Source organism: Chenopodium album, chromosome 3, assembly GCF_948465745.1.
Source record: "Chenopodium album chromosome 3, dcCheAlbu1.1, whole genome shotgun sequence".
Classification (NCBI taxonomy): Eukaryota; Viridiplantae; Streptophyta; class Magnoliopsida; order Caryophyllales; family Amaranthaceae; genus Chenopodium; species Chenopodium album.
This window is the reverse complement of record NC_137836.1, coordinates 78,073,229-78,100,753: the sequence shown is the minus strand read 5'-3', so window position 1 is coordinate 78,100,753 and position 27,525 is coordinate 78,073,229. Positions and strand designations below refer to the sequence as shown.

Genomic DNA, 27,525 nt, shown 5'->3' with positions numbered 1-27,525 from the left:
ATCTGGAGAACCTTTTGTTATGACTCTAGCTAGTCTTTTGTTCTATTTTCTGCATTTTGCTTCTTTAGTTCATCTTCTGTCTTTTAATATTTCTACTTCAGACTCCTGGTTGCTAAACATGCACCAGTTTATCCTTCTTTTGGTCAGGTGGATGAATCCACTTTGATGTAATATATATTTCCCTTATTGCGTAAAAAAAAAACATCAAAATAAAGCGTCCCTCATTTACCAATGAATTGAGCAATCCTTTAGAAGTATTTAAGATTGAGAATATATTTGGCCCTTTACATTAAAAAGCAAAAGCTAATAACAAACGTTTTGGGGTGTTGAATAAGATAATTAAAAGTAAATATTAACTTGAAATAAACATTAATTATACCGATTGACGCATAATTTTGACATGTATTCCCAAATTAATATTATATTAGGAAATATTTTATAGGGTTATCCAACGTCCCAACAGTGTCCATTCACAAGATCGTTACAAAAAAAAAAAATAAAAAAAAAAGTCAAAAGTACTTTAATTTCTTGAACTCCTAACAGCTAACTAGTGAAGCTGTCAACTACTTGCACACCGAAATTGTGGTTGAAGCTTTGCATTGGAAGACTACTATGCAATCATTAGTTACAAAGTCATGTTGTTAGTTAAGGGCTTAAGGCGGGATAAAGCCATAAAGGGTATGATTTAGATGTACTTTTTTTTTTTAATTTTTTATCCAAAACTGGAATTTTTAACGTTGTCCTATAATTGTACTTAGTACTTTCATTTAGGTTGTGATTTTTTTTTTTTTTTTTTTTTGAACGGGAGGTTGTGAATTGATGACATGTCAAATTGTCAATCATCATATTCATAAATTGCGTTATAACATTCGTCAAAAAAAAAAAAAAAAAAAAATTGCGTTAAAACATACTACCTTTGTACAAAATATTGTCAAATTGATGACATGTCACGTCATTTAGTTTCTATGACTATTATCATTGTTTTTATTCTATACAAGTATATCCCTTAAGACTATGTTTAATTTGCCTTTTTATATCATTAATATTTGTTAATTTTTCATTTGACATGTTGAATTGTTGAGGTTAATCCTAAACTAAATTTGCAAATTAATTACTCCACTTGTAATGTTAATTTCAAACAATATTGAGCTATGTGCTTATATAAAGGTAAATTTGGTGATATATAGATAGTTGGTGGATGGAGGTGGGTAATGGATGAAGCATCACCTATTCCACCTCCGATCGATTGTCAGTTCTACAGTCGAGTGGAGAAGGGAAAAGAAAAGAGCAAACTACATTAAAGAGGAAAGAGAAACTAACTGAAGGCCCCAAGTTCACTTGATAGTTTGATACTCCATCCGTTTTTAAATACTTACTCCATTTCTCCATGCGCGGAGTTTTAGGAGAAATTAGATAAAATAATAAAATATGGAGGTAGTGGGGTTGGTGGAAGAATTAAAAAATGTAAAAGTCAAAAGTAGTGGAGAGAATTGGAGGAGGGAGAATACATGTTGGGTCCACTAGGTGAGAGAAATTAATTAAATATTGTAAGAGCTTTCCAAAAAAGAAAATGGAGCAAGTATTTAAAAACGACCGCAAATGAAAAGTGGAGCAAGTATTTAAAAACGGAGGAGTACTAAGTACTAACTATAGGGGGGTTTTGGATACATACATGTGTTCTATGAGCACCACACATTACAGGGGTATTTTGGTCATTTATTAGAAACTTTAAATATCAATGATATATTTTGTACACCATTAAAAAGTATGTACCCGCATATCAGGTATGTACTGAGTAGTCTTTTAAAAAAAATAAAAGTACTAAGCATTTACTCTTTCCGTTTTTTTGCCCTTTTGGGATTTTGGCACTATTCATTAAACATACTTAAACCAATGTTTTTGAATTATACAAAAGAAAAATAGTCTTGTGACTACTTGTTGAAATTGTCTCAATGAGTGGATTATTAATATTCAATTCTTATAATTTATAGTTGATGATAATTAAAGATATTATTGTTTAGAGCTTTACATTAGCATATGTGAAATATCACTATGACGAATTTAAAAATAAAATGGAGGGAGTAATTTTTTTAATATTTTCCAATCTTATTTTTTTATTCTTATTTTGAGGCCCCATTTTTCCATTACAGCTGAGGCCCAATTAAGTGTCGGGCCTGCTTTTAATTACCTATATACTTGCGTATTCCAACTTTTTTTTTTTTTGACGGGACGTATTACAACTTTACAAAGTTGTATTGGGTCTACTTCATTATACTATGGACAGGTACATAATTTTATATAATAAAAAATTAGAAAAAAAAAAAAAAAAAAGACAGGTATATAATAAATAAATTTGTTATTAATACAGAGTGCAAAGTGATTATAACCATTTTATTTTTTCTTCTCATTCAAAAGAGGAACAAAGCCAAAGAAAAATTAAAAACAAACTAGCAAACTACAAACGAAAACACGTTGATTAACCATCTTATGCATTAGCACAAACATCTACATGATAGATATTATGAAATTGTTAGCTTCCCTTGAGATAAATTCAATTTTTTTCAAAAGGAGTTGATTGAAGGTAATGGAACAAGCTTTCTGTATTCAGCAAGTGCCAACAACGGATAATAATTCCTGTACATTGGATAATGTAAAATGCAATTCTTCAAGGATGTTCCCGTTGATTCCTATTTTCCAATAAAATTAAAATCACAGCAATTGACAAATATAATTAGTTTATATTTCGAAAGAAGTATCATTATAATTTAATCATTGATTGAAACCAATAATGACTATGTGGGAGATTAATTGAATTACCTGTTGTGGAAAATCACCATTATCTAGTTGTGAATTGATCATAAGTCTTGCTGCCCGATGTAGAGGAATAGGGTCCCTCTTCGCCTAATAAAAATTTAATCAAGTTATTAAATCAAGTTTTTTTACGTACTCCCTCCGTCTCTTTATTAAAGACCTATTTGGGTTTTTTCACGCAAATTAAAAAAGTTGAAGGAAGTATATAAGTCATGTAGGGTTAGAGAGATAGAGAGAGGAAAAAAAAAGTGTAGTTTTTATTTAGGAAAATTTGCCAATTACTACCGCAAGTTAATACTAGGAAATTTTGTGAAAAACTACCTATTATAGTCTAGAATTTGCGAGAAACTACCTATTAAAAAAACTGTTGTAATTGACTACCTAATTTTCGAAAAATGTTGTAATTTACTACCTTACGCCGGATTATGAAAGAGTTTGACCAAAGTTCTCCGGTGTTGACTTGGTCACGTGACCATCACGTGACACTTAATGACCCTTTTCTTTCACCAAGTGTCACGTGACCAAGTCAACGCAGGAGAATTTTGGTCAAACTCCTTCATAATCCGGCGTAAAGGTAGTAAATTACAACATTTTTAAAAAATTAGATAGTCAATTACAATATTTTTTTTAATAGGTAGTTTCTCGCAAATTTTGGATTATAATAGGTAGTTTTTCACAAAATTTCCTTAATACTACTTTGTATGAAAGCATGGTTCGTGCAGGCGGATGCACGATCCACATGGTACATCTCTTCCAAAAAAAAGCGGAAAGAACATTGCATAGAAATATAAAGAACATTTAGTTTAAGTGAAAAGAACATATTATAGAATTGTAAAGAACATTCCGTTAAAGTGCAAAGAACATGTTATAAAATTGTAAAGAACATAACGTGCAGTTAAGTAATGTTCTTTATCTTCATGTTCTTTGATGTCAGAATAATGTACTTTTATTTGTGACATATGTTAATTGTTTAATTTGAAATGTTCTTTGAAATTTGTCTTTAGATTATGGTGGTCGAATAAAAATAATGTTCATTACATTATATTATCGTTAAAAGTGATAAAAATTTCGGGTCGGGCTGGGTTATAACATAATATCTCGTGTCCAAAAAACCCGAAAAATGTAGTGGGCTTTTCGGCTTTTTTCGGGCCGAGTTTGGATTTTTTTTAACTAAAAATGCATTTTAGGCTTGTCTAAACCCGCCCTATTTTCGGGTTGGATCGGGTCGGGTCGGGTCGGGTCTGGTCGGGCCAAAGTTGATCACCTCTAATTATCATGTTTTTAATTAATATTACGGATGTTCTTTAGATATATTTAAAGAACGTGAAGTTGGATGTTTTTTTTACAAAATAGGTATATGTTCTTTATAAAACAACTATATGTTCTTTACAATACATCTCTAATTTGGATTTTCGGCTTTTTTTCGGGCCGAGTTTGGATTTTTTTATCTAAAAATGCATTTTTAGGCTCGTCTAAACCCGCCCTATTTTCGGGTTGGATCGGGCTGGGCCGGTTAGGGTCGGGCCGAAGTTGATCACCTCTAATTATCATGTTTTTAATTAATATTACAGATGTTCTTTAGATATATATAAAGATATCTAAAGAACATGAAGTTGGATGTTTTTTTTACAAAATAGGTATATGTTCTTTATAAAACAACTATATGTTCATTACAATACAGCTATATGTGATATTCTTTATGAAAAAGCTATATGTTCTTTATAAAACAAATGTATGTTATTTACTGAACAACGGAATGTTCATTCCGCGTTTTTAAAGAGAAAACGGATGCACGAAGCATCGTGCATCCGCCTCCATAGAAAAAATTGTACTTTGTAAATTACTACCGCAAATTAAAAAAGTTGTGAATTACTACCGCAAAAAATTTTAAGATGTTGCGATTACTACCAAACCCTCATTAAACCCAACTATGACGTCATTATATCACTTTAACCCATGGTTAAATCCCTTAACCATGACGTCATTATATCCCTAACCCATTTTATTTTTTTTGGGGCTGGTTAAAGCCCTTAACCATGGTCAAACACGGGTTAAAGGGATATAATGACGTCATAGTTGGGTTTAATGGGGGTTTGGTAATAATCGCAACATCTTAAAATTTTTTGCGGTAGTAATTCACAACTTTTTTAATTTGCGGTAGTAATTTACAAAGTGGTATTAACTTGCGGTAGTAATTGGCAAATTATCCTTTTATTTATTTAAGAGCTACAAGAATCCAACTAGTCAATAAGTTTTTACTTCATATAAAATACAGTGATGGATGAAATCTATGATTGATTTTTAATTATACACTTTATCGTGCTCCTTCACACATCTTCGTACCCAACACTAAATATTCCACAAGCAAGAAATGAGGGGCCAGGGTGAGGGAAATTTGAACTCATTATCAATATATATATATATATTTTCCTCACGTTTAGCTTTTTATTAAATGAAGCCTTTGATTAGGTTTTAAACTTTATCACAAATTTAGCTTTGTATTAAAACCAATTATTGTGTTTTATACTCTATCAAATAGTGTGGGAAACAGGGGTGATAAAATAGTAAACGAGGTTTTATGAAAAATGAAATAAATTAAAGTAAAGTCAACCCAAATATGTAAAGTGAGTCAAACTTATGAAGTTGGCGGAAGTATTTTCCAAACGCTCTAAACTTTTATCAAATACATGGTAAGTTAATTGAAACCCATAATAGAGCTATCACCTTATTTACCTTTAACTCTTTATATATTTAAGTATAATAAGGTTCGATCACAAATTCAAAATATCACATACATCATACATGTACATAACATGAGTTGGTTATATACCTGGTCAGCATGGAGTAGACCCATCAAAGCCCATGCAGTCTGAACCACATTCGAGTTTCCTTCTAGTGGCACAAATTCCTTTATTGTTTCATCCATGAAAGCCATTCATCATATATATATAGGTGCAAATAAATATATAATTGGTATAAAAAAGTTCTTGTACATAATTATGACATGAAAGTCATAATTTTAATTACCTCTTTAGTACATGAAAGGTAGCTCTCACCCCATCCACCATCTATCTTTTGTATTGCTAGAAGAAATTCAACACCTTTTCTAATGGCTACACAATTATCGTAATTCTTTCCTGCTGCTACTAGCCCTCCAAGAGACAAATATGTCCCATACGTGAAGCAATTCCCCCAATTTCCATACCTATAAAGAGTATTATTGCAATTAATTGATGTTGCAATATACTACCTCCGATCCATCCATATTAGTGATTGACGTGTTACTTGTTGTTCAAGTTACATGACATTATCAATATACGGATTATATATTATCCGTTAAATGTTACGTGCAACTTTGAAATATTTTATATCTCACAAATAATATCCCAAAGTTGCACATAACATTTAACGGAGGTAGTATATCTATCTGTATATGACATAATGAGAAAATAGTAATCAGATTTTCATCATCAAGAATATCATGATCGATGATGATATGGAGTACGATACCAAGATCCATTAGGGCATTGAGAGTTCTCAATGAATTCGGTTGCCTTTGTGATGAAAGTTTCAATCTCTTTCTTCCTATGGCTTGGGTATAAATTCTTGAACAATACTAAAGCTTGAATTGCGGAACTTGTACACTCAATGTACCTATAATTTGCATCATCTTGTTATTCTTCAATTCATTCAAAACTCAAAAAATATAGTTAGTCTTGAATTTGTGATTAACATTACTAGTAAATTTGAATACTCACTCGTGCTCGACAACAACGTTGGCAAATGAATCCGTAGGATTTAAGAACTGACGAATTACAAAATAAAATAGAACATTATGTCAACCATCATATTTATATATATCGTAGAAACATACTATCTTTTTACAAAATATTAATCAATAGTCAATTATTTTCCATCATATATCGTCTCAACCTAGTATAGTTATTTTTTGAAATTCAAATTTAAGTTGTATTTCAAGACATCTCAAGATAATGTACGTGCATAACCTAAGATATTACGAGTAGTAATTATCATTTACTCACCTCTAACCATTTTTGACCTCTCGCTGGCTCCCAGCCAGTAACACCTCCATTTTTACTCTGCAAGTAATTAAATTTTTGAATGATAAGAGAATAATTAAGGGTGTTAGAAATAATATCGGAAAATATATGTGTGATATATTTTCCGTATTGATCTTATTAGGAGAATAATATATTTAGGTTTATTATATGTTAAGATATTATTAAAGTATATCTTTTAGGAAGATTGTTTCCTATCTTATGTTCTTAGGTTTTGTATAAATACTCAACCTATTGAAATAATAATCAAGCAATACAAAAACTATTCATTCTCTCTTCTCCCTAATTTGTCAAAGGGAGAGACACTGTGATCGACATGGTATCATGTTCTCTTTTAAATTGGTATAAAAAGCGTCATTGATATCATTGCATCAGATCAAATTCACAAAAACGTACACTATATTAAATTGCAACTTATATTTATAAAAATGTATACATATTAAGGGTGTGTTCATTTCACCTGATTTTCACTTATCTAAACTTAACTTAAAACATATTTTAATTATAATTTGTACTTGAGTAACACTTATAAATATTTTTTTTTTTTTTTTTTTTTTTTTTTTTTTTTTTTTTTTCTGAACTGAACTTATTAAACTTGAAGTGAAATTAAGATGAACAGTTGTGACATGTATGGTACAATAGTACAATACTAAGAATTTTGGCAATGAAATTTTTTTTTTTTATTATTGTAGTTACTCATGGGAGTTTGGGAGAATTGTGACATATATAATTTGGTAGGAAATTTGCCTTTGGATAGTTTTTGTTTATTATTATCATAATTATTTTTTTTACAATCGACTGTGTTGGTATAATGGAATGTGTATGTATGTGCATGTATAATAACCCTGCCTTAAGGTTTTTCTTTTTCTTCTTCTTCTTCTTGTACTAAACTATAGTCTTGAAGATCATAATATGAAAATAATGTACCCAAAAAAAATGACAAGTTTACCTGTAATGAAAGCAAAAAATTGATGGAGTCAAATATACACTCAATGTCCATCTTTTCTCCAACAAGTTCAGGGGGCATCGTTGATAAGATTAAGCAGCACTTAACAATGAATAAAACACATGCATAGTTAATAATGGTAATTGAATAAAATTGACATAAATGAAAATTAAACAACCCCTTCATTCTTAAAATAAATAAATAAAATAAATAAAAGAAAAGAAAAACCTTCAAAATTTTAATATACACTTGATGCATATATATAGTCGATATAGGTGTACCGTGTATCTAAGGATGATTTTTTTTTTTGTTCATTTGATAAATCTTTACTTATTTATATTTGAAATCAGACTAAAATATCAAATGAGTGAAAAAAAAGAACTCTTCAATATACTTATTTTTTTCCTATCCACCTGTTACATGTAAGAATTGAAAAATACCTAACCCCTTGGTCTAGATTATTTTGAAATATTTTATTTAACTATTTCATCTTCACACAAATAAATAAATAATAGTAATGCCACATGTAATCTATCCTTCAGGTTCAAGAATAAGTATTTAATTAATATATTTTAAAATTTTGTATTAATTTAAGAATGTATTACAGAATCATGAGCAATTTAGTGTACTTAATGTTACTTTTTTTTTTCTCTGTTTTAAGTACCTTATACTCCCTCTATTCCTATTTTAGTGCCCCATTTAATTTGACTTTTCATGGTCTTCGAGATGTGAGTTAGAATGTATATATCTCTAATTCTATAAGCGTAAAAATTATAAAAACTTGATATTATTAGTATTTATAACTAGATGAATCTAACAAAATCTCACATGACTATATTAATATATTATTACTTATAATTAATGGGAATTTGTGGTCAAAGTTATGAAAAGTTGACCCAAAATTTGATTATGGAGCAAAAAAATAGGGATAGAGGGAGTATAATGTAGCACTAAGAGTTATGTATAACATTTTCCAAAAATAAAAAGTCTACCTTAAGGCTATCAGCGGTGCAATCAGAAACTTGCCAACCTTGATCTCGATCAGAGAAAGCCCAAGCTCCTTTCGAGATGTGTCGATACATACTCTTGAAGTCTCCCAATGGATTATCCTTTATCTACATTTTAACTAACGATTTAGCAATGGTATTTTTTTTTTTACAGACCAACATTCAATATTACAGTATTGAAATTTGATTTACACTAGCATTTGGTCATATATTGTGAGTATATATGATTTACATGTAAGATAAACATATATAGTCACGTAAAATCTTGTTGAATTATTTCTATTTAAAGATGTGTACCACCTGTGACTCTTTGATGTAGAAGTGAGCTTTCTTTAAAGCAGGTCCAATTTCATCAAGACCCAAATTTGAAGCTAACAATGCTTGGACAGATAATCCACAATCCCATTGTTGGCTCCCAATACCCTAATTTTTTTCAATAAAAAAATATATTGTATATATTATGATTTTCTTGAATAAAATTAATAATTTTGCGACAAAATATTTGTCGCATGGATTTAGCCTAAAGAGAAATTTTATATTTTATATGCACTTTTAATCCATCCTCGGATATCCAAATATAATCAGGAATTCTAGCAAGATGCTTCTTAAAATAATCTCCGTCGGGATCTTCCACCCAACATGCCATCATACATAACACCTGTAAACAAAGACATATTGCAATTGACATCATTAACCATAAAATGTGTAGTCGCAATTATATGATTATTTTTGTCAACTACCTCAATTGGTTAATAAGATTCTAAAAAAGCTATTCAAAAAATACATAATCAATTTTGAATATTGTTTAGGCAACTCTCAAAAAACAATCACTTGCTACTTGGTAACATCCAAGTGTTACCTTTTCCACAGTCGCAAGTGTTATGTAACGACTATTTTCGTCTTCATAATGTATGTGCTTCATAGTAACCTCCAAAGCTTTCTTTCGAAACAACTTGTTTAGGGGCCATCGAGTAAGGAAAGGCTCCACAAAATAGTGAAGAGTGTCCCAAATCAAATCTTGAATCAATGGATGAGGGTAATAGAGATCTTCCTGTCCTTGTATAATCACGATCATTAGTACGTTATATCATTAATGTAATTGGTAATTAAATGCGATAATTGTATTAATTGATCCCTCATCTTCTTCTGATTGATTGCAATATATGTCTCGTTTCATTTGATTTTACATAATGCTCACTTGATGTTAACCCTATAATTTATCTAAAAGACTAAAACGAAGGGATTATTTATTCAATTGTTGCATTTGCAACCGTGCAACTGGTTGGAATTATAGATTACTAGATGAAGCCCGTGCGATGCACGGTTTGTTTGATTTTTATTTTTTTTTTGAGCTAAAATTTGTTATATATTTAGATAAAATTCCTAATATTAAAAGATAATATTTAATATTTAATTATTTTAAAATTAGAAATCTCATTCGCCAATTTTGCTTACGTGACATTTGAATTATTTAATTCTAAAAGAAATTAATAATCTCTTATTTAATTGGCTATTGCTAAGATTTATAATCTTACATGGCGTGCTAAGAAAATTAGATCCTACGTGGCTCTCTAAAAACTCGGGAAAAAACTCCCCTTTATATATATATATATATATATATATATATATATATATATTAGATTCTAAAGTTACACATAACATTTTATTATATTCAATATTTAAATAGTTTGGATCACTCGAGACAATTGGAAGTTGGACACTACGGCACATAAGCAATTGCAAATTTGCAATAAGAAGGTCTAACGTATATCTTACCTTAGCACATGCATGACGAGCTTTACTCCAACTAATTTGCGTATAAGGTTCCTTGTAGAGTTCTTCTCTAAGCTGCTTAATTAGTGGCGTAATTGGACCCACATATCTTTTCCCATACAAATAAGACACTGGCATAAATACCATTCGAATGTAGCACCACATTTTACCTACGTTATCACATTATAGTATAAATTTCTGAAAATTACCCCTCATAATCATAATATTTGAATGTTTACAATTGTTATATGTGTCTGAGTATACAAAATATTTATCTTAAAGTCTTTAAATAAAATGTTCAAATTAAAAAGAAAAAATAATCATTGAGCACACCTGCCTCTAACAACGTAAAGAAGATTCGATCTGTATAAATATTATTGGACTAGGGGGAACTTAAAAAGTCCCTTACATACCCATATGCATTGGAAATAAGGATGGAAGGAGCAATAACTCAGGTGGCATCGGGTTGCATCCGGACCAATCGTACAAACCAATTACCTGAAGATAGAGTAAACAAAACCTTATGTAGTCAAATAACACAAAGTCATTTAATTGATCCCTAAAATTCTATTTTATGTTCATTCATTATTATAGATCACTCACAGTTTCACCAAGGTTTATAAAGTCCAGGATGTCTAATTAATTTCCTTTATGCATGGCTTTACCCTACAACAAAATAATTAATATGTTATGTTCTTCTAAATTATACAAAGAATTGAAGTACATATATAAAAAATAAAAAATAAAAAAAAAACGGTATACACGAATATATTATGAGTTACTATTATTTTTAAGCATGATCCAAGACATGTCTTTGATCATTCTCCAAGCAAAAATACATGCAATTACGAAAAAATTAATAATACCTTGTGCAAAAGTATGTACTAATTAAGGGTACTTACAGAGAGCCAAATTTTACCTTGTGCAAAAGTATGTACTAATTAAGGGTACTTACAGAGAGCCAAATTTTTCCCCAAGAAGGAATATGTGTAATACTACCATGGTCAAGGATCCATTTACGAGCCCTAGGGCACGCGTTGTCATCACCTTCATCAGGTCCTACACCAAGTATCCTCAAACAAATGTAGTTGAGCGCGGTACAAAACATGGTGCTATGTCCTTCACAATGAAATCCCCAACCTCCATCTTCATTCTGTTATCAATTACGTGTTATATATTTTTTTGGTGTTTAAAGAGCCACAAGGGCGGGGGTGAGAATCGATCCCAGGATCTCCTGGAATCGAGAGGGAAGCCCTAACCACTTGAGCTATCCCTCACTCTCATTACGTGTTATATATTATATGAACAACATCAGTATCTTCATATGGGGTATAATTTAATAGTGTACTACTACAAAAATATAGATATTATATTATAGGAATAAAGAATATAAAATCAACCTGATGATTGTAAATGCTACGAAAGATTTCTGTTCGATGTTGAGCTGAGAATGTAGAATTTAGATGTCCTGTTATGTTTAAGCAAAATACCTGTTTAATTGTGTCATTAGTATTTTATATTACTCTAACACTTAGAAAAAAAAAATTCGTATGTTAAGTGCGAAATATATCTTATACTATATATATTGATGAACAATCATAAAAGATGACTAACCAAAGGAGGTAAGTAAAATTGAGGAAAAGAAGCTTGAGCAGGCCAATGGCCATCTTCAGCTTGCAAAGCTATGAGGTAATTAGCAGCTCTCTTTATGGTCGTCGAGGCGGTCTCATATGTGATCTCTTCCCCATCTCCTACCTTCATTTGAGGTATTGTTTGCTTGAAGTTTTTCTCTCTTAGGAACTATTATTTGTTGTTCAATTAATCAATTAATTAATCAACTAATTTGTGGTTAATAATTAATAGATAGATAAAACATAATTAAAGAAATATTCTAGTAAATGGGACAAACTTGAAAACAAATGTAGCCTAATATTTTAGGATGGAGTTAGTAGTAGCTAAACCTGGAGACGCCATATGAGATCACCACAAGCCTTATCTTGAAAGCGGTTTTTATAGTAGTTACGACGAACCTCTTCAACCTCCTCTATCTCTTTGGGGGTGCCATAGTTGGGATCAAACTCCCAAGTTTGGCGCCCCATAAAGTTGTTGGTAGTAAATAAGTAAGGCTCATTTTCTCCTTGTGCTACTTTCAACCTCCACATTTTATGATTTGCCCTATAACTTTATATATGTATAATTTCGTTGTTAATAGGAATAAATTAATTCAATGAAATGCTAGTACGTATATATAAGATCAATCTTAAAGAGAGGAGAGAAATTTAAAGGTTTTTTGAGATGTACTATTTGTGACGATACCGAAGTAACGTCCGTGAAGCTATATACGTACAAAATTTAAGTTGTAAAACTTGGTTAAAAAACTACTCCTTTTATATACTTGCTCTATTTTTCGCTCCGCGGAATTTTAGGAGAAATTGGATAAAATAATAAAATATGGAAGTAGTGGGATATGTGAAAGAGTAAAAATTGTAAAAAGCAAAAGTAATAGAGACAATTGCAGTAGAGAGAATATGAAATTAATAATATAACTAGTTTTGTGTCCCGTGTGATGCCCGGTTTGTTTATTGAGTTTTAAAATAAATTTTCAATTTATATTAAATTTTAAAATATATAATTGATACAAAATTAGGTAGGAATTGATGTGCTTTTGTTACGATTTGCCATCTAGTAGGCATGTAATGAGTAATAATAATGGTGGTGGAAATTTTCGATTTAATTTAATACATTAAAAAAAATTAGCAAAATAAATAAATAAATAAATAAAATAAATGTTCAAAGCCCGTTGAATTGACCCGAACACATAACTTTGGGCAAGGGTTGAACATTTCTTGACTCGTAACCTAAAGTGACCCAATCCGAGGTGAGTTATGACCCGACCCTAATTAACAGGTTTACATAGTAATAAAATTCTATTATATTGTGAAATATATATTATTTTAACCGATTTCTATATATTATAAATGGATGCATGTTTTACGCTTAAAACTACTTCCTTTGCTCAAAAAAAATTATGATATAAAAAATAAATTTATATGATAATTATTTAGAATTATAATCTAATATATTTTTTTTACAAAGTTTCATATGTGGCTGGCCACACGGTGTGGCCAGCCACAATTTTTTTTATTTTTTAAAAATTCTTTCTTTCTCCTCTCTATTCTCTTTCTCTCTCCTCTCTATTCTCTTTCTCTCTCCTCTTTTCTTCTTCTTCAAGCCAGAACATTCATCTCATTTTCTCAGAGAACGTAACACAAATTTCGCAATCGTCATCAATAGTCGTTTTCATGGTTCGTTCGTCGGTGATTCGTTCATCGGAAGTAGTGGTTTCACTGGGAGGGTAGTGGTGGTTTGGTGACTCCGTCGTCGGAAAACAAGTTCAAAGTTTTTAAGGCCAAATTCGGCCATGAAAACTCTAGATCTAGAATTTTCATGGTAGAATTTGGCCTTTTTAGCCATATTTGAAGTGATATTCGAAACCATTGTTAACATTTTAAGGTATTTGTTTGATTTGATTTTTTTTTTTTTTTAATGGTTTGGTTGGATCGGGGTTTGTTTGTGGGTTAGGGGCTAGTGGCAAGGCGTTTAGGTTGGTAGTGGTTCGTTGGTGGTGGTTGTTGGTGGTAGTTTTTTGTTAGTGGTGGGTAAGGGGTTACTAGATCCGGGGTTACTAGGTGGTCCGGTTAGGGGTTACTAGGTCGTCGGTCAGGGGTTACTTGGGGTTACTAGGGGTTACTAGGTCGGGGGTTACTAGGTCGGTTAGGGGTTACTTCGGGTTATTAGGTCGGTGGCCAGGGGTTACTTGGGGTTACTAGGTCGGGGGTTAATAGGTCAGTTAGGGGTTACTTGGGGTTACTAGGTTGGGGGTTACTAGGTCGGTTAGGGGCTCCTAGGGGTTACCAGGTCGGGGGTTACTAGGTCGGGGGTTACCAGGTCGGTTAGGGGTTACTTGGGGTTACTAGGTCGAGGGTTACCAGGTCGGTTAGGGGTTACTTGGGGTTACTAGGTCGGGGGTTACCAGGTCGGTTAGGGGTTACTAGGTCAGGGGTTATTAGGTCAGTCAGGGTTACTTGGTTAAGGGTTACTAAGTCAGTCAGGGGTTACTTTTGTCTTGGGGTTACTTTATCTGGGGGTTACTTTGTCATTTGCTAATTTGACAACCTGCCGCATGGTGCGGCCAGCCGCACCGGAAACCCACTGTATTTTTTTACATCTGAAATATTGGTATTTTATCGAAAATAAAACTTTTATAATAAAATTCTATCCAAATAGAATTCTAAACTAATTTTTTTTAATCCTAAGAAGTCTATTTAAATCTATCCAACGTGGCAGAACACTTAGCGAAAAGTTAGAACGCCAAGTGTCGTGGCTCGTGATCTGGCTAAAAGTTTAGCTTTATATATTAGTTATATGATATCATAATGGGTCCAATAGGTGAGATAAAATAATTAAATATTGTAAAAGCTTTTCAAATAAGGAAATGAAGTTAGTATTTAAAAACGACTTAAAAAGAAAAGTAGAGCAAGTATTCAAAAACGGATGAAGTAGTTATTTAATCTTATAAACTTAATGAGCAATTGATGGTACTTTAATTTGAGGGGCCAGCTGAAACAACCCATCAAGCATAAAAATGGGCCTCATTGACATAATAAATTAGGCCCACATAATAATAATAGTTTCATTCTAGACAAGAGATCCTCTAACATTAGGCTTATTATTACGTATATTGTGATGAGCTACAGCCCCTAAATACTACGGAGTACGGAGTACAATAGTAGTTTTTAAACCTTTAATTTCATGCCAAAATCATTTTTACTTCGTATAATATTTTGAAGTCATAGTTAGAAATAAGTTTTAAGATCATTTCTTAGAAATAACTCTGAGATACACAAAATTTGTTCATCACATATTTACATGACAATTTTGTTTATTTATCAAAATGTCATGTTTGTTTATCCTAGAGATTAATTGGGGCTTCCTCGTAAGAAACGGAGGTAAGTATAACTTTTTATTGACGAAGTATATCATATTGTAATTGATTTTGGCACAAGCTAGTTCCCTTTAAAAGAAAACATCAACAATATGATCTAGTGTGCATTGTTGTGATTATAATTAAAAAGACTGCTTTTTATGGACATCTGGTCTTTTAGGTGTGCTATTTTGATTTGTTTTAAAAACTTTTTTTTTTTTTTTTTTTTTTTTTTTTTTTTTTTTTTTTTTAATAAAAAAATTCTTCTAAAAAACCCTATATGCTCATGGATCTACAATAATTTTCTTTACACTTTGTAATTATTTTTCACCCAAATTTATATCAATTCTTTAAAAATTAAAAATCTTTGGTACTTTTCATTGTCTATTTTCTTGTACTACATATCGTGCAATTAGTATACTCGTGTATTATACAGTGTTATGGGAATGTATCAAAGTAAGTGTATGTGATTAGTTATAATTAATTCAATTATAATACTAGTATATATTTTTTTTAGTGTATATGTGAAATCGTTAGCTTTTTATTATATTTTGCACGCCTGAAATCTTTATTTAAGTGTAATATTTAATTTATATAATTGGTTTATTTGTTTTGTTCAATTATAGACAAATTTAGGGGAAGAATACGCGCAATCACAAATAAGAGTAAGAGTATGGAATTAATAATTAATTGAAAGTCTAGTATGACAAATTTTGCGTTTTATAAATTTTTTTAACAAGCCTAATTATTTACCCCCATACCTTAACTCTTAGATCCGCCACTGTGAGCATATACCAACAAACGAACAAAAAAAACCTTTATTAATCTATTTATATATCTTATTCAAAAATCAACTTTACACCATTAGTATCATATAGTGATCACCAATTCACCCTTAATTAATATGTTGTTCATCCTAAATCGCGCATAGGGGAAATACAAGGAAGAAAAAACTTCCTTATACGTGGAAGCACACTCCATTAGTATCATGCTTATTGGGAAGGTGTCAAAAAATACATCTGTGAGGGCTTAGACTTAAAACAAACAATATATATCATACGAATATGGAGTGTAATGGACTATATTGTAACTCGATTAGGCAGAGTTGATAGAGGGTAATGGAACACGGTTTCTGTATTCTGCAAGTGCCCACATAGGGTGAATACTCCTGTACATTGTATAATGTGACATGCAATTCCTCATGAACACTCCTGATATTTCCTGTTATTTTTTTTTAAATCATAAGAGTAAAATTACGTTAATTAACTGCATCAATTAATACATACGTGTGGTAAACTGGGAAAATATTTAATATCAGAACTAAACTGATCTAAAATTCATTGTTTTCATAGGAGATTAATTAAGTTAATTAAATTTACCTGCTGAGGAAAATCACCATTTTCGAGTTGTGAATTGATCAAAAGCTTTGCAGAGCGATGTAGAGGACTTGGATCTCTCTCTGCCTGATAATAATAAGGAAAATTACATAAATTAAATCAGCGGTTATTGTTTTAGTATTTGATATATAAGTTATGAAAATACCTGTCCAGCGTAAAGTAGACCCATTAAAGCCCATCCAATTTGAACCAGATTGGATTTTCCTTCTATTGGTACAAATTTCTGTGGTTTATTAATCACAAATTGTTAATTAATTACTGAAAAAATATAGAAAAGAGGAAGTATTACATTGTACATGCTACAGTGAAATAAACATTTAAAATTAGAAGTGCACATTTAAAAATAAAACAGATTTAGAGATTGTACACTATTAAGTTAAAGATAACATATAAACAGTGCAAAATATCAAATGATGCATAAAATAAAAAATTAAAAATAAAAAAAGGAATTACCTTTTTGGGACATGAAACATAACTCTCACCCCAACCTCCATCCTCCTTTTGTGTTGTAAGCAAAAATTCAACACCCTTTCTAATAGCAGCACAATTATAGTACGTCTTTCCACCGGCTGCTAGCCCTCCTAGAGCAAACCATGTCCCATATATGAAGCAAATCCCCCAGCTTCCATACCTACAAACAATAATACTCGAGTGGTTAGAGCTTCCCTCCCGATTTCTGGAGATCCTGGGATCGATTCTCACCCCCGCCCTTGTGGCTCTCTAAACACCAAAAAAAACAAACAATAATTTAACTTATGAATTAGATAATACTCGCCAACAACAACACATGTACACGTCGTACGTGTACAAATATTATTGCACAATCCATGCTTTTTTTTTTTTTAAATTTGTGTTCCACCCTTTAAGTTAATTCAGATTCAAGGATCAGTTTTGAGTGGTTGGGTTTCATTTCACTCCTAATAGTTATTATGGGGGATCAATATAATTGGCATAGATATATTAGAAGTGTTAGTGGACCATCTCAACCAAAAGCTTAAGCTTATGTTAACCTTATGATTGAGGCCCAAAAATATGTTTTATACTCTATCACGCCCCCTCACACGAGAGCCCGTTTTGGCTAAAAGTGTGGATGCAGCATAGGCCCTCCTCATACCACCACCAGCTTAAACTGATGTATGGTTAAGGCCCAAAAATATGTTTTATACTCTATCACTCCCCTTCACATGAAAGACCCTTTAGGTTTGAAATGTGGATGCAAGACAGGCTTACTCATACCTAGCGTGAATAATTCCACTTTGAAGGAGGGGTGGATGAGATTTGAACCCGTGACATCTATGTCACGTTGGCTCAGAATTTTCGATACCATGTTAGTGGACCAACTCAACCAAAAGTTAAGATTATAGTTGAGGCACAAGAATATGTTTTATAAAAAGTCATAACATACCATCCTCCACTAGGGTATTGGGTGTTCTCAAGGTATCGGACTGCGTTTACGATGAAATTATCGACCTCTTCCTTCCTGTGGCCCGGGTATAACTTCTTGAACATAACTAAAGCTTGAATTGCTGAAGCTGTACATTCTACGTACCTATTATATGAGTTCCTTTTTTTTTTTTGTTAATTGTCCATTTATAAGATAAACATAAAAATCGAAAATAATGAACACCAAGTAATACGAACAATACTCACTCATATTCAATGACAATGCCTTCAAAAAATTCTATTGGGTTTAGAATCTGGAGATTGTACAAAAAAAGTTACATAAAGTTTCGTATACTTGTATATATTTATTAGCAAACTAATTATTACTATTATTCTTATTATTGTAACATTATCAATACTTTAATTAATTGGCTGTTGTAAAACTAAATAACTCACCTCCAACCATTCTTGTGCCCCTGCTGGTTCCCAAGCAGATATCCCACCATTTTTACTCTGCAAAAAGGTTGTTAATGTAGAAAATATTGTCCAAAAAAATATGAATATTCGATAGCATGTCATACACATGACGACTTTTTAATGTTAAATTTCGAAACAATATAAAATGAGTCTAGACAACCCAAATAAGGATGAAGAGAGTTCGGTCCACAAACAAGGTCTCACAAGTGGACTACAATGGGTTTCAACATTTAATTATTCAAAAATAATATTACCTTTGAATGGTATTTGCTTTAACATGGCATAGTAGATCTGACTTTAAGAAAATATATATTAGTGAGGTGGTGTAACATTCTGGTTATGGCAATAGTATTTTAAGCACCTTTTACAATTTTGACAATAAGATATTGGGGCCGGTGACATTAGGGTTTTGGAAAATTTTGGATTGTTTACCTTTTTAACAATTAAACTAGTGGGGTGGACTGCGATGTCTCGAGTAGCTACTTGCATTATATAGTTTGATAACCATGTTCGACTGTGTTTTTCTTAATGTTTAGATAATCATTTTAAACATTTTTATCTGGAAAAAAAAATATTTGTATTAGGAATTAATGTTCAATATTTTGTATGTTACAATTTAATGATTTCCAACAACTATATTGAATATTACGCAGAAAAATAAAATTATTATTGTTCAAACATCAAAGCACTAATCATCTCCAAATTAATTATAATTTTGTTGAATAAATAGCATAATAAATGGAGAGTTGAGGTGATAAGACTTGTAATTTAATATTTGTTGGTCTCGAGTTTAATTCTTTTTATCTTACATAACTAGCATGGGACAAGAATATAAATGTATGCAATTATGACAGTTTATTGTCACTTTAACAAGAGATTGTTTATAACAAGTGATTTGGTGTAGTGGTTTATTATGTGTTTTTAGAGCTTGCCCATAACCTTGGTTTTTCCCGTCAAAAAAAAAAACCTTGGCTGTGGGATCGGACAAACCCTCACTCCTCATTTTAGCCCCTATTTAATTTTGAATCAGTACAATTACTGAGTACAGAATTTAAATTTGCACCTTAATTACAACATTCAATAGTTGCCTTCTTTATTTAACTATCCTTGTAAAAATATTGATTTTATTTAATTTTTTTTGTCAAACTACTCAATGTCCTCTCGGCTTGAAATTCCAGGCTGTGCCACTAATAAACATATGATTAGGAAGAAAAAAAAAAAGCATAAACACAGATCTTACATCTATTTAATCTAATGTGTGATTGGTACATCAGGCAATGGTGTATCCGGAAAGAATATTAGGTATATTTAAAAGAACATGGGGGAGAAAAAGAACATTATAGATATTTATAAAGAACGCGAGCATAATATGTTCTTTAAGTTTGATTATTATGTTCTTTGAGTTTGAAATATATGTTCTAAAAAAAAAAAAAAAAAAAAAAACCGAGTAACCAGGTTAAAGAACATGTTTATTTAATGTATTATCATGTTAATTTTGTACAGACTTTATGTTCTTTGGCTAGAGGTAATCAAAGTTAGATAGGCTCAGCCCGATTTTAGACGGGTTTTGGGCATAATTTTTTTACCCCCCAAATCGGGTCGCACCCGGCCCGTAAATTTATTTTTTTGGGCGGGTTTGAGAATGCGTTTTTATGCATTTTAGTTGATTTTTTTTACTAGACCCGAAAAACCCGCACGACCTGACCATTTTGGGCAGGTTTGGGCAAAATAATTTATGTCCAAAACTTGTCCCGACCCGAGAAGTGAGCTGATTTTTTAACCTTGGCCTGGCCCGCCCAATGACCACATCTATCTTTGTCAAACGCAAACATGTTCTTTTTTGTTAAATATTGTATTTTTTTTCAAACACATTCAACCACCCGATTAACCATGAAAAATAACATGTTCTTTTTGTAAAGACGTTCTTTGTAATGTCATGTTCTTATGAAACACAAACATGTTCTTTTGTCAAAGTTTTTTTTTCAAACACTAGCACTTTTTTTTTTTTTGCCCATGTTCTTTAAAATATGTCTAATGTTCTTTCCGGGTGCACTTTACTATTTTCAATTTAATCCCTTTATAGTTTATTTTTTTGAACTCTTATTAATACCTGTAGAGAAAGCAAGACATTGACGGAATCATAAAGTCGTTCAGGGTCCATCTTTTCTCCGACAATTTCCGGGGGCATTGTTGATAACATTAGACAACACTATATAATACAAAAGAAACCAAAGTTAATTGTATAAAAATAAACATCAAAATGCATTATATTTTTCTGAAACAAAAATACAATCTACTTGTACATTATTGCTCTTGTTTAAGGGTCTTACGTTGAGGCCTTCAGCAGTACAATCAGATACTTGCCAACCGTGATCTTGATCGGAGAAAGTCCACGATCCTTTCGAGATATGGCGGTGCATAGCTTTAAAGTCGCCCGATGGATTGTCCTTAACCTAATTTATGGACAAACATGTAGCATTAATTTAATAGTATGGTTTAATTTACATATTGATCATTTATGTTACGTTGCATTGGATTGTTGGTGCCTTTGGTGACTAACTTAATTTTACTCATGCTGTCAGGGTCCGAGAGTTCTGACATCGGATTATGCGACGTGCTCTTGTCTATTGGCGACAAGGACGCATGCAAGCCTAGAACGAAATAGGTTCGTGAGCACATAGCAATAACACGGACCAAAGGTATCTCAAGGGAACACTCGCACACAACAGGTGCGGAGTCAGGACTTGTAACGGCCGATACTTCGAAGCGGGCACAAGCGGGACCGACGAGATGAAAGCGTATTTTGAGGGTCTCTTGGTTTGGTGGGGATGCATTAAAACAAGACAATCACAATATCTATAAAGGGTTAAAACAACACACAAGTCTTAAAGCAATAGCAACGGGGTAAGGAGCTTTAATTTGATTCATGATTTCGATTGCATATTTTGTTCTTTCTTGTTGTGCATGCATACTCATATGATAGATCCACATATAACTAATTAACTATATACTTTCTAGTATTTAGGCCACGTTCAATCTACCTTAAAAAAATATATAATATTCAGTAAAAATAATGTTTGTTCAGTAAAATTAATTTCACTTCAATAATAATATATGTTTAATTCACTAAAAATAATTTCAGTTCAATAATATTATGTTTAGTTCACTTAAAATAATTTCAGTTCAGTAAAAATCAATAAACTTAACAAAAAACAAATATTTTAGAAAATCTGTAAAAATAACTTCAGTTCAGCAAAAATAATTTCAGTTCAGCAAAAATAATTTTAGCTCGGTAAAAATAATTTCAGTTCAGCAAATTCAAAATAAGGTGAAATGAACGGGCCCTTTATATATGAAAATTCTAAATTGAAACATAGTCATTGATGTATTAATTCATGAAAAATTCAATTTAAAAAAAAAAAAAAAGAATACCTGTGACTCTTTAATGAAGAAGTGACCTTTCTTAAGAGCAGGTCCGATTTTGTCGAGGCTAAGATTTGAAGCTAGCAATGCTTGGATAGAAAACCCACAATCCCATAATTGACTTCCAAAACTCTACAATTTTTAATCATAATTTAGGACAATTTTGCATGTACGTGTGAATAATAATAATAATAATAATAATAATAATAATAATAATAATAATAATAATAATAATAATAATAATAATAATAATAATAATAATAATAATAATAATAATAATAATAATAATAATAATAATAATAATAATAATAATAATAATAATAATAATAATAATAATAATAATAATAATAATAATAATAATAATAATAATAATAATAATAATAATAATAATAATAATAATAATAATAATAATAATAATAATAATAATAATAATAATAATAATAATAATAATAATAATAATAATAATAATAATAATAATAATAATAATAATAATAATAATAATAATAATAATAATAATAATAATAATAATAATAATAATAATAATAATAATAATAATAATAATAATAATAATAATAATAATAATAATAATAATAATAATAATAATAATAATAATAATAATAATAATAATAATAATAATAATAATAATAATAATAATAATAATAATAATAATAATAATAATAATAATAATAATAATAATAATAATAATAATAATAATAATAATAATAATAATAATAATAATAATAATAATAATAATAATAATAATAATAATAATAATAATAATAATAATAATAATAATAATAATAATAATAATAATAATAATAATAATAATAATAATAATAATAATAATAATAATAATAATAATAATAATAATAATAATAATAATAATAATAATAATAATAATAATAATAATAATAATAATAATAATAATAATAATAATAATAATAATAATAATAATAATAATAATAATAATAATAATAATAATAATAATAATAATAATAATAATAATAATAATAATAATAATAATAATAATAATAATAATAATAATAATAATAATAATAATAATAATAATAATAATAATAATAATAATAATAATAATAATAATAATAATAATAATAATAATAATAATAATAATAATAATAATAATAATAATAATAATAATAATAATAATAATAATAATAATAATAATAATAATAATAATAATAATAATAATAATAATAATAATAATAATAATAATAATAATAATAATAATAATAATAATAATAATAATAATAATAATAATAATAATAATAATAATAATAATAATAATAATAATAATAATAATAATAATAATAATAATAATAATAATAATAATAATAATAATAATAATAATAATAATAATAATAATAATAATAATAATAATAATAATAATAATAATAATAATAACTCTTTGATGATAAATAATTACCTGCATTTTTAATCCATCTTCGGCAATCCAAATGTAATCTTGGACTCTAGCAAGGTGTTTCTTGTAATGATCCCCTTTAGGATCTTCCACCCAACAAGCTAACATGCATAATACCTAATATAATGGATTTAGTTGATTAATTAATTAATAGAAATGCTATATTTTTAATAATTGTGTATAATCAAGCTAAGATTTTTGTATAATCGATACCTTCTCAACACATCCGATGGTTATGTAACGGCTATTCTCGTCTTCGTAATGAATGTGTTCCATCGTAACCTCTAGTGCCTTTTTTCGAATCAACTTGTTGAAAGGCCAACGAGTTAAGAGAGGCTCCGTAAAGATGTAAAGAGCGTCCCACATTAAATCTTGAATTAATGGATGAGGGTAGTAAAGATCCTCCTGTTGTGTATCATGAATCATGATATATAATTAATTTTATTAGTGTAAGTTGCATAAGATTTTATACAAGTTTAACAAAGATTAACGAATGAAACAATTAATATGATCTTACAGGTGCACACAAATGGCGCATTTTCTTCCAACTAATATGCTCAAAGGGATCGTTGAAGAGTTCTTCTCTAAGTTGTTTGATGAGAAGTGTGATTGGGCCTATAAACCTCTTTCCATACAAATATGACATTGGCATATAAACCATTCGACAGTAGCACCACATTTTTGCTGTATAACATCAAATTTTAGTACCAAAAATTTCAATAATTAGTTTTTCTTTACATTATTAGAATTAAACAAAATAATATATCTACTAAATAGTACTAGATCCAATACTTGGATGCATAGGGAGAAACGACGGAAGGATCCAAAACTCAGGCGGCATTGGATTACAGCCAGACCAATCAAACAGGCCAAGTATCTAAAATACATTGTAGAAACAATGTTGCAATAATCACATAATTAGTAAATCACAAACTTTTAAAAATGGTGAATTCATGACTATTGCAAAAACTATGATGACTTACAGAAAGCCAAGTTTTTCCCCAAGAAGGGATATGAGTAACGCTACCATGATCAAGGATCCATTTACGAGCTCTAGGACAAGCATTGTCATCACCCTCATCCGGTCCGATTCCAAGCATTCGCAAACAAATGTAGTTGAGTGCAGTACAGAACATGGTACTGTGTCCTTCAATATGCAATCCCCAACCTCCATCTTTGTTCTATGTTTTGCAAAACACCATATATTTAAAAATGTATATATGTATTTCTTTTCAAGGTCAAATTAAAGTTCATTTCAAATAAAGTATGGAAGTTAATTATTTAACCTGATGATAATAGATACTTCGAAGAATCTCTCTACGATGCTCTGGTCCGAAAACAGAATTCAGATCCCCTGTAATGTATAAGCAGAATACCTGCATTACATTACATGTTTATTCATTATAAAAACTTTGTTATAAAATGATGCAATTACAAAATTAAATGAGCAAATGTATTGTTAAGGGGCTAACCAAGGGAGGGAGGAAAAATTGAGGGCCACCAATTTCAGCAGGCCAATGGCCATGTTCAGACTGCAATGCTATGAATACATTCACTGCTCTCTCTAATGTTGTCGTCGCGGTTTCGTATGTGATCTCCTCCCCTTCTTCCACCTTCACTTGAGGTATTGTTTGCTTGAAGTTTTTCTCCCTTAAGAACTAACAATTTCAAATGATTGATTACATTATATATTAAACTATTATTAGTAGTTAATAAATAATTTATGTTCTAGCAGAAAGTTACTTCTATCAAAAGTAAAAAGATCTTACATCTAATATATCTATACCAATTACCACATACATTCTAGCACATACATTCCTGACGGATTTAAATTCTGTTGGAAATTTCCAACAAATTGTTTTAATTCGTCGGAAATATCAACCGATATTAAAGTCAACGAAAATTTCATTTTTTTCGACGAAATTACCTATCCATCCAAAATCAACCTGATTCTTGTAGTGTAAGAAGGTATACTATGTGTCACTCCCCTTTCATGCAAGGGCTTTATTTTTCCTTGCACCAAATAAAATTACTATGAAAGATTAATCAATTCATGTCAACTCCTTATTAATTAAAAAATAAAAAACTCTTGTTTCATCTAATCTGATTGTCTGATTTGACCTAACTTTGACCTTAACTGTATGATAATCTATAAGGATAAAATATATCAAGTAGGGTCTTATTAGATTCGTAATAATAATGTGTATTTTATTAATATGTAATTATCATAATTTTTTTCAATACGAAATTAAAGATAATTAGTGATAAAAAACTGCACATAAAACGATGATATGATCTAAACTTATTTTTTCTAATATGATCTGGTCTAAACTTATTTTCTAATCTGATCTGATCTGAACTTATTTTTTCTGAAATAAGTAAAAATAATGTGCACTAAAAAAGGTCTAAGTGTCAGCATGCATGTAACCTTTCAAATGAAAAATGAGAGCTCATAACTAACATTTCAAGACTACATATTGTTTAATGTTTGAAAAAGATATATTAGAATTGTCAGTTTGGTGTATTTATGTTAAGTTTGTACATTTGTTAAGTTTATACGGTTTGGAGTTTAGGCAAGTTAGGTTCCTATTGTATTGTGTATATAAATGTGCGTGGTTAATATCAATAAAAATAAAAACCTGGAGACGCCATAAGAGATCTCCACAAGGCTTGACTTTAAAGCGATTGTTGTAAAAGTTACGTCGTGCTTCCTCCACTTCCTCCCTTTCCTCGGGGGTGCCATAGTTGGGATCAAACACCCAAGTTTGGCGCCCAACAAAGTTATTAGTGCTATATAAATAAGGCTCATTTGCACCTTCTCCTACCTTTAATCTCCACATCTTATGATCCTGACTTATAATATAGAAAACAATTTGTAACCTATATATTCTAACTTCAATACTATGGATTGGATGGGAGTGAATATTTTACATTAACCACTAATATAATACTTGATTGATTTTTTTTTTTTTTGTCTCTTTTTTTTTTATGACAATAAGCATAACATACATGGCTATATCCTAAATTCATACACTACTACTCCGTAGTCCGTTTTTATTATGCTCCTAATTTCTTAATCATACCCTTTATCCCACCTTAACTAACAACAAGACTTTGTAATTAATGATTGCAGAGTAGTCTTTCAATATAAAGATATCGACCACCACAATTTCTGTGTGCAAGTACCACAATTTTGGTGTGCAAGTAGTAGACTACTTTCTGTGTTTGAATGTTTCATTTATCATAATTTTACAAAATACGTGTATGGAATTCCATTAGAGATGTCCATTCGGGTTCTGTGAGGTCGGGTCAGATAAAATCGATTTCAAACTTGAGTCAAGCTAATTACTATATATATCCATGCGAGTCGAAATCTAAATCGGGTATTTTTAAGCTGATTTCATATCGGGTTGGTAGAATCCGATTTTGACACCTTTAATACGAGTCCCTAAGATTTTTTCCTTTTTATTGTTAAGTATTTTTTTTTAAAATGAAAAGGACCAAACAAATTTTCAATCTTTAATGATTATTATTGAGATCAATTGGTCAATTCATTAGCAATTGGGGGACCAAGGCTTTATTTTGAATTGAAGTTGCTAGCTGAACCAACCAAAGCTTTAATGGACCATAAAATCACGTGCGTGAAACCAATTATAAGAGTTAGGGCCTGTTCTTATTGACTGAAATGAACTGAATTAAACTTATTAGAGCTAAATTGAACTGAAGTGAACTGAAAATAATCGTATGAGAACAGACCCTTAGTTAACTAAAATTGTAATTTTTGCCCAATTATGTAAGTTAGTT

At 30.2% G+C, this 27,525-nt stretch overlaps 2 protein-coding genes across 2 annotated transcripts; both read right to left on the bottom strand.

Annotated features, from left to right (window-relative positions):
* Positions 1-2,561: 2,561 nt before the first annotated feature.
* On the bottom strand, positions 2,562-12,778 carry LOC145625441 (beta-amyrin synthase 1-like). Its single transcript, XM_081678483.1, has 18 exons — positions 12,578-12,778; positions 12,231-12,416; positions 12,017-12,106; positions 11,572-11,769; positions 11,030-11,114; positions 10,620-10,786; positions 9,703-9,894; positions 9,394-9,501; positions 9,144-9,266; positions 8,829-8,951; positions 7,840-7,938; positions 6,855-6,911; positions 6,570-6,616; positions 6,322-6,465; positions 5,839-6,016; positions 5,642-5,719; positions 2,818-2,901; positions 2,562-2,687 (listed from the first exon to the last, which is right to left on the bottom strand). The coding sequence occupies exons 1-18, from the start codon at positions 12,776-12,778 to the stop codon at positions 2,562-2,564; spliced, it is 2,286 nt and encodes a 761-aa protein (XP_081534609.1).
* Positions 12,779-16,631: 3,853 nt separating this feature from the next.
* On the bottom strand, positions 16,632-26,563 carry LOC145617910 (beta-amyrin synthase 1-like). The gene is made up of 18 exons (XM_081672677.1): positions 26,361-26,563; positions 25,194-25,379; positions 25,008-25,097; positions 24,705-24,902; positions 24,514-24,598; positions 24,239-24,405; positions 23,935-24,126; positions 23,725-23,838; positions 22,290-22,412; positions 21,188-21,310; positions 20,968-21,066; positions 18,837-18,893; positions 18,648-18,694; positions 18,403-18,546; positions 17,451-17,628; positions 17,143-17,220; positions 16,980-17,063; positions 16,632-16,821 (listed from the first exon to the last, which is right to left on the bottom strand). Exons 1-18 carry the CDS (start codon positions 26,559-26,561, stop codon positions 16,696-16,698), a joined length of 2,292 nt encoding a protein of 763 aa, XP_081528803.1. The 5' UTR covers positions 26,562-26,563; the 3' UTR covers positions 16,632-16,695.
* Between the last annotated feature and the right edge of the window lie 962 nt (positions 26,564-27,525).

Excerpts from the sequence above, each read along its gene's own strand:
- LOC145625441 (XM_081678483.1), bottom strand. The coding sequence starts at position 12,778 with ATGTGGAGGTTGAAAGTAGCACAAGGAGAAAATGAGCCTTACTTATTT. Across the intron at positions 12,107-12,230 it reads AATTTTACTTACCTCCTTTG|GTATTTTGCTTAAACATAAC; the intron begins GTTAGTCATCTT and ends ACAATTAAACAG. Across the intron at positions 7,939-8,828 it reads GCACCGCTGATAGCCTTAAG|TGCTGCTTAATCTTATCAAC; the intron begins GTAGACTTTTTA and ends TTCATTGTTAAG.
- LOC145617910 (XM_081672677.1), bottom strand. The coding sequence starts at position 26,561 with ATGTGGAGATTAAAGGTAGGAGAAGGTGCAAATGAGCCTTATTTATAT. Across the intron at positions 22,413-23,724 it reads AAGATGGATTAAAAATGCAG|AGTTTTGGAAGTCAATTATG; the intron begins GTAATTATTTAT and ends TAAAAATTGTAG. Across the intron at positions 21,067-21,187 it reads GTACTGCTGAAGGCCTCAAC|TGTTGTCTAATGTTATCAAC; the intron begins GTAAGACCCTTA and ends TGTATTATATAG.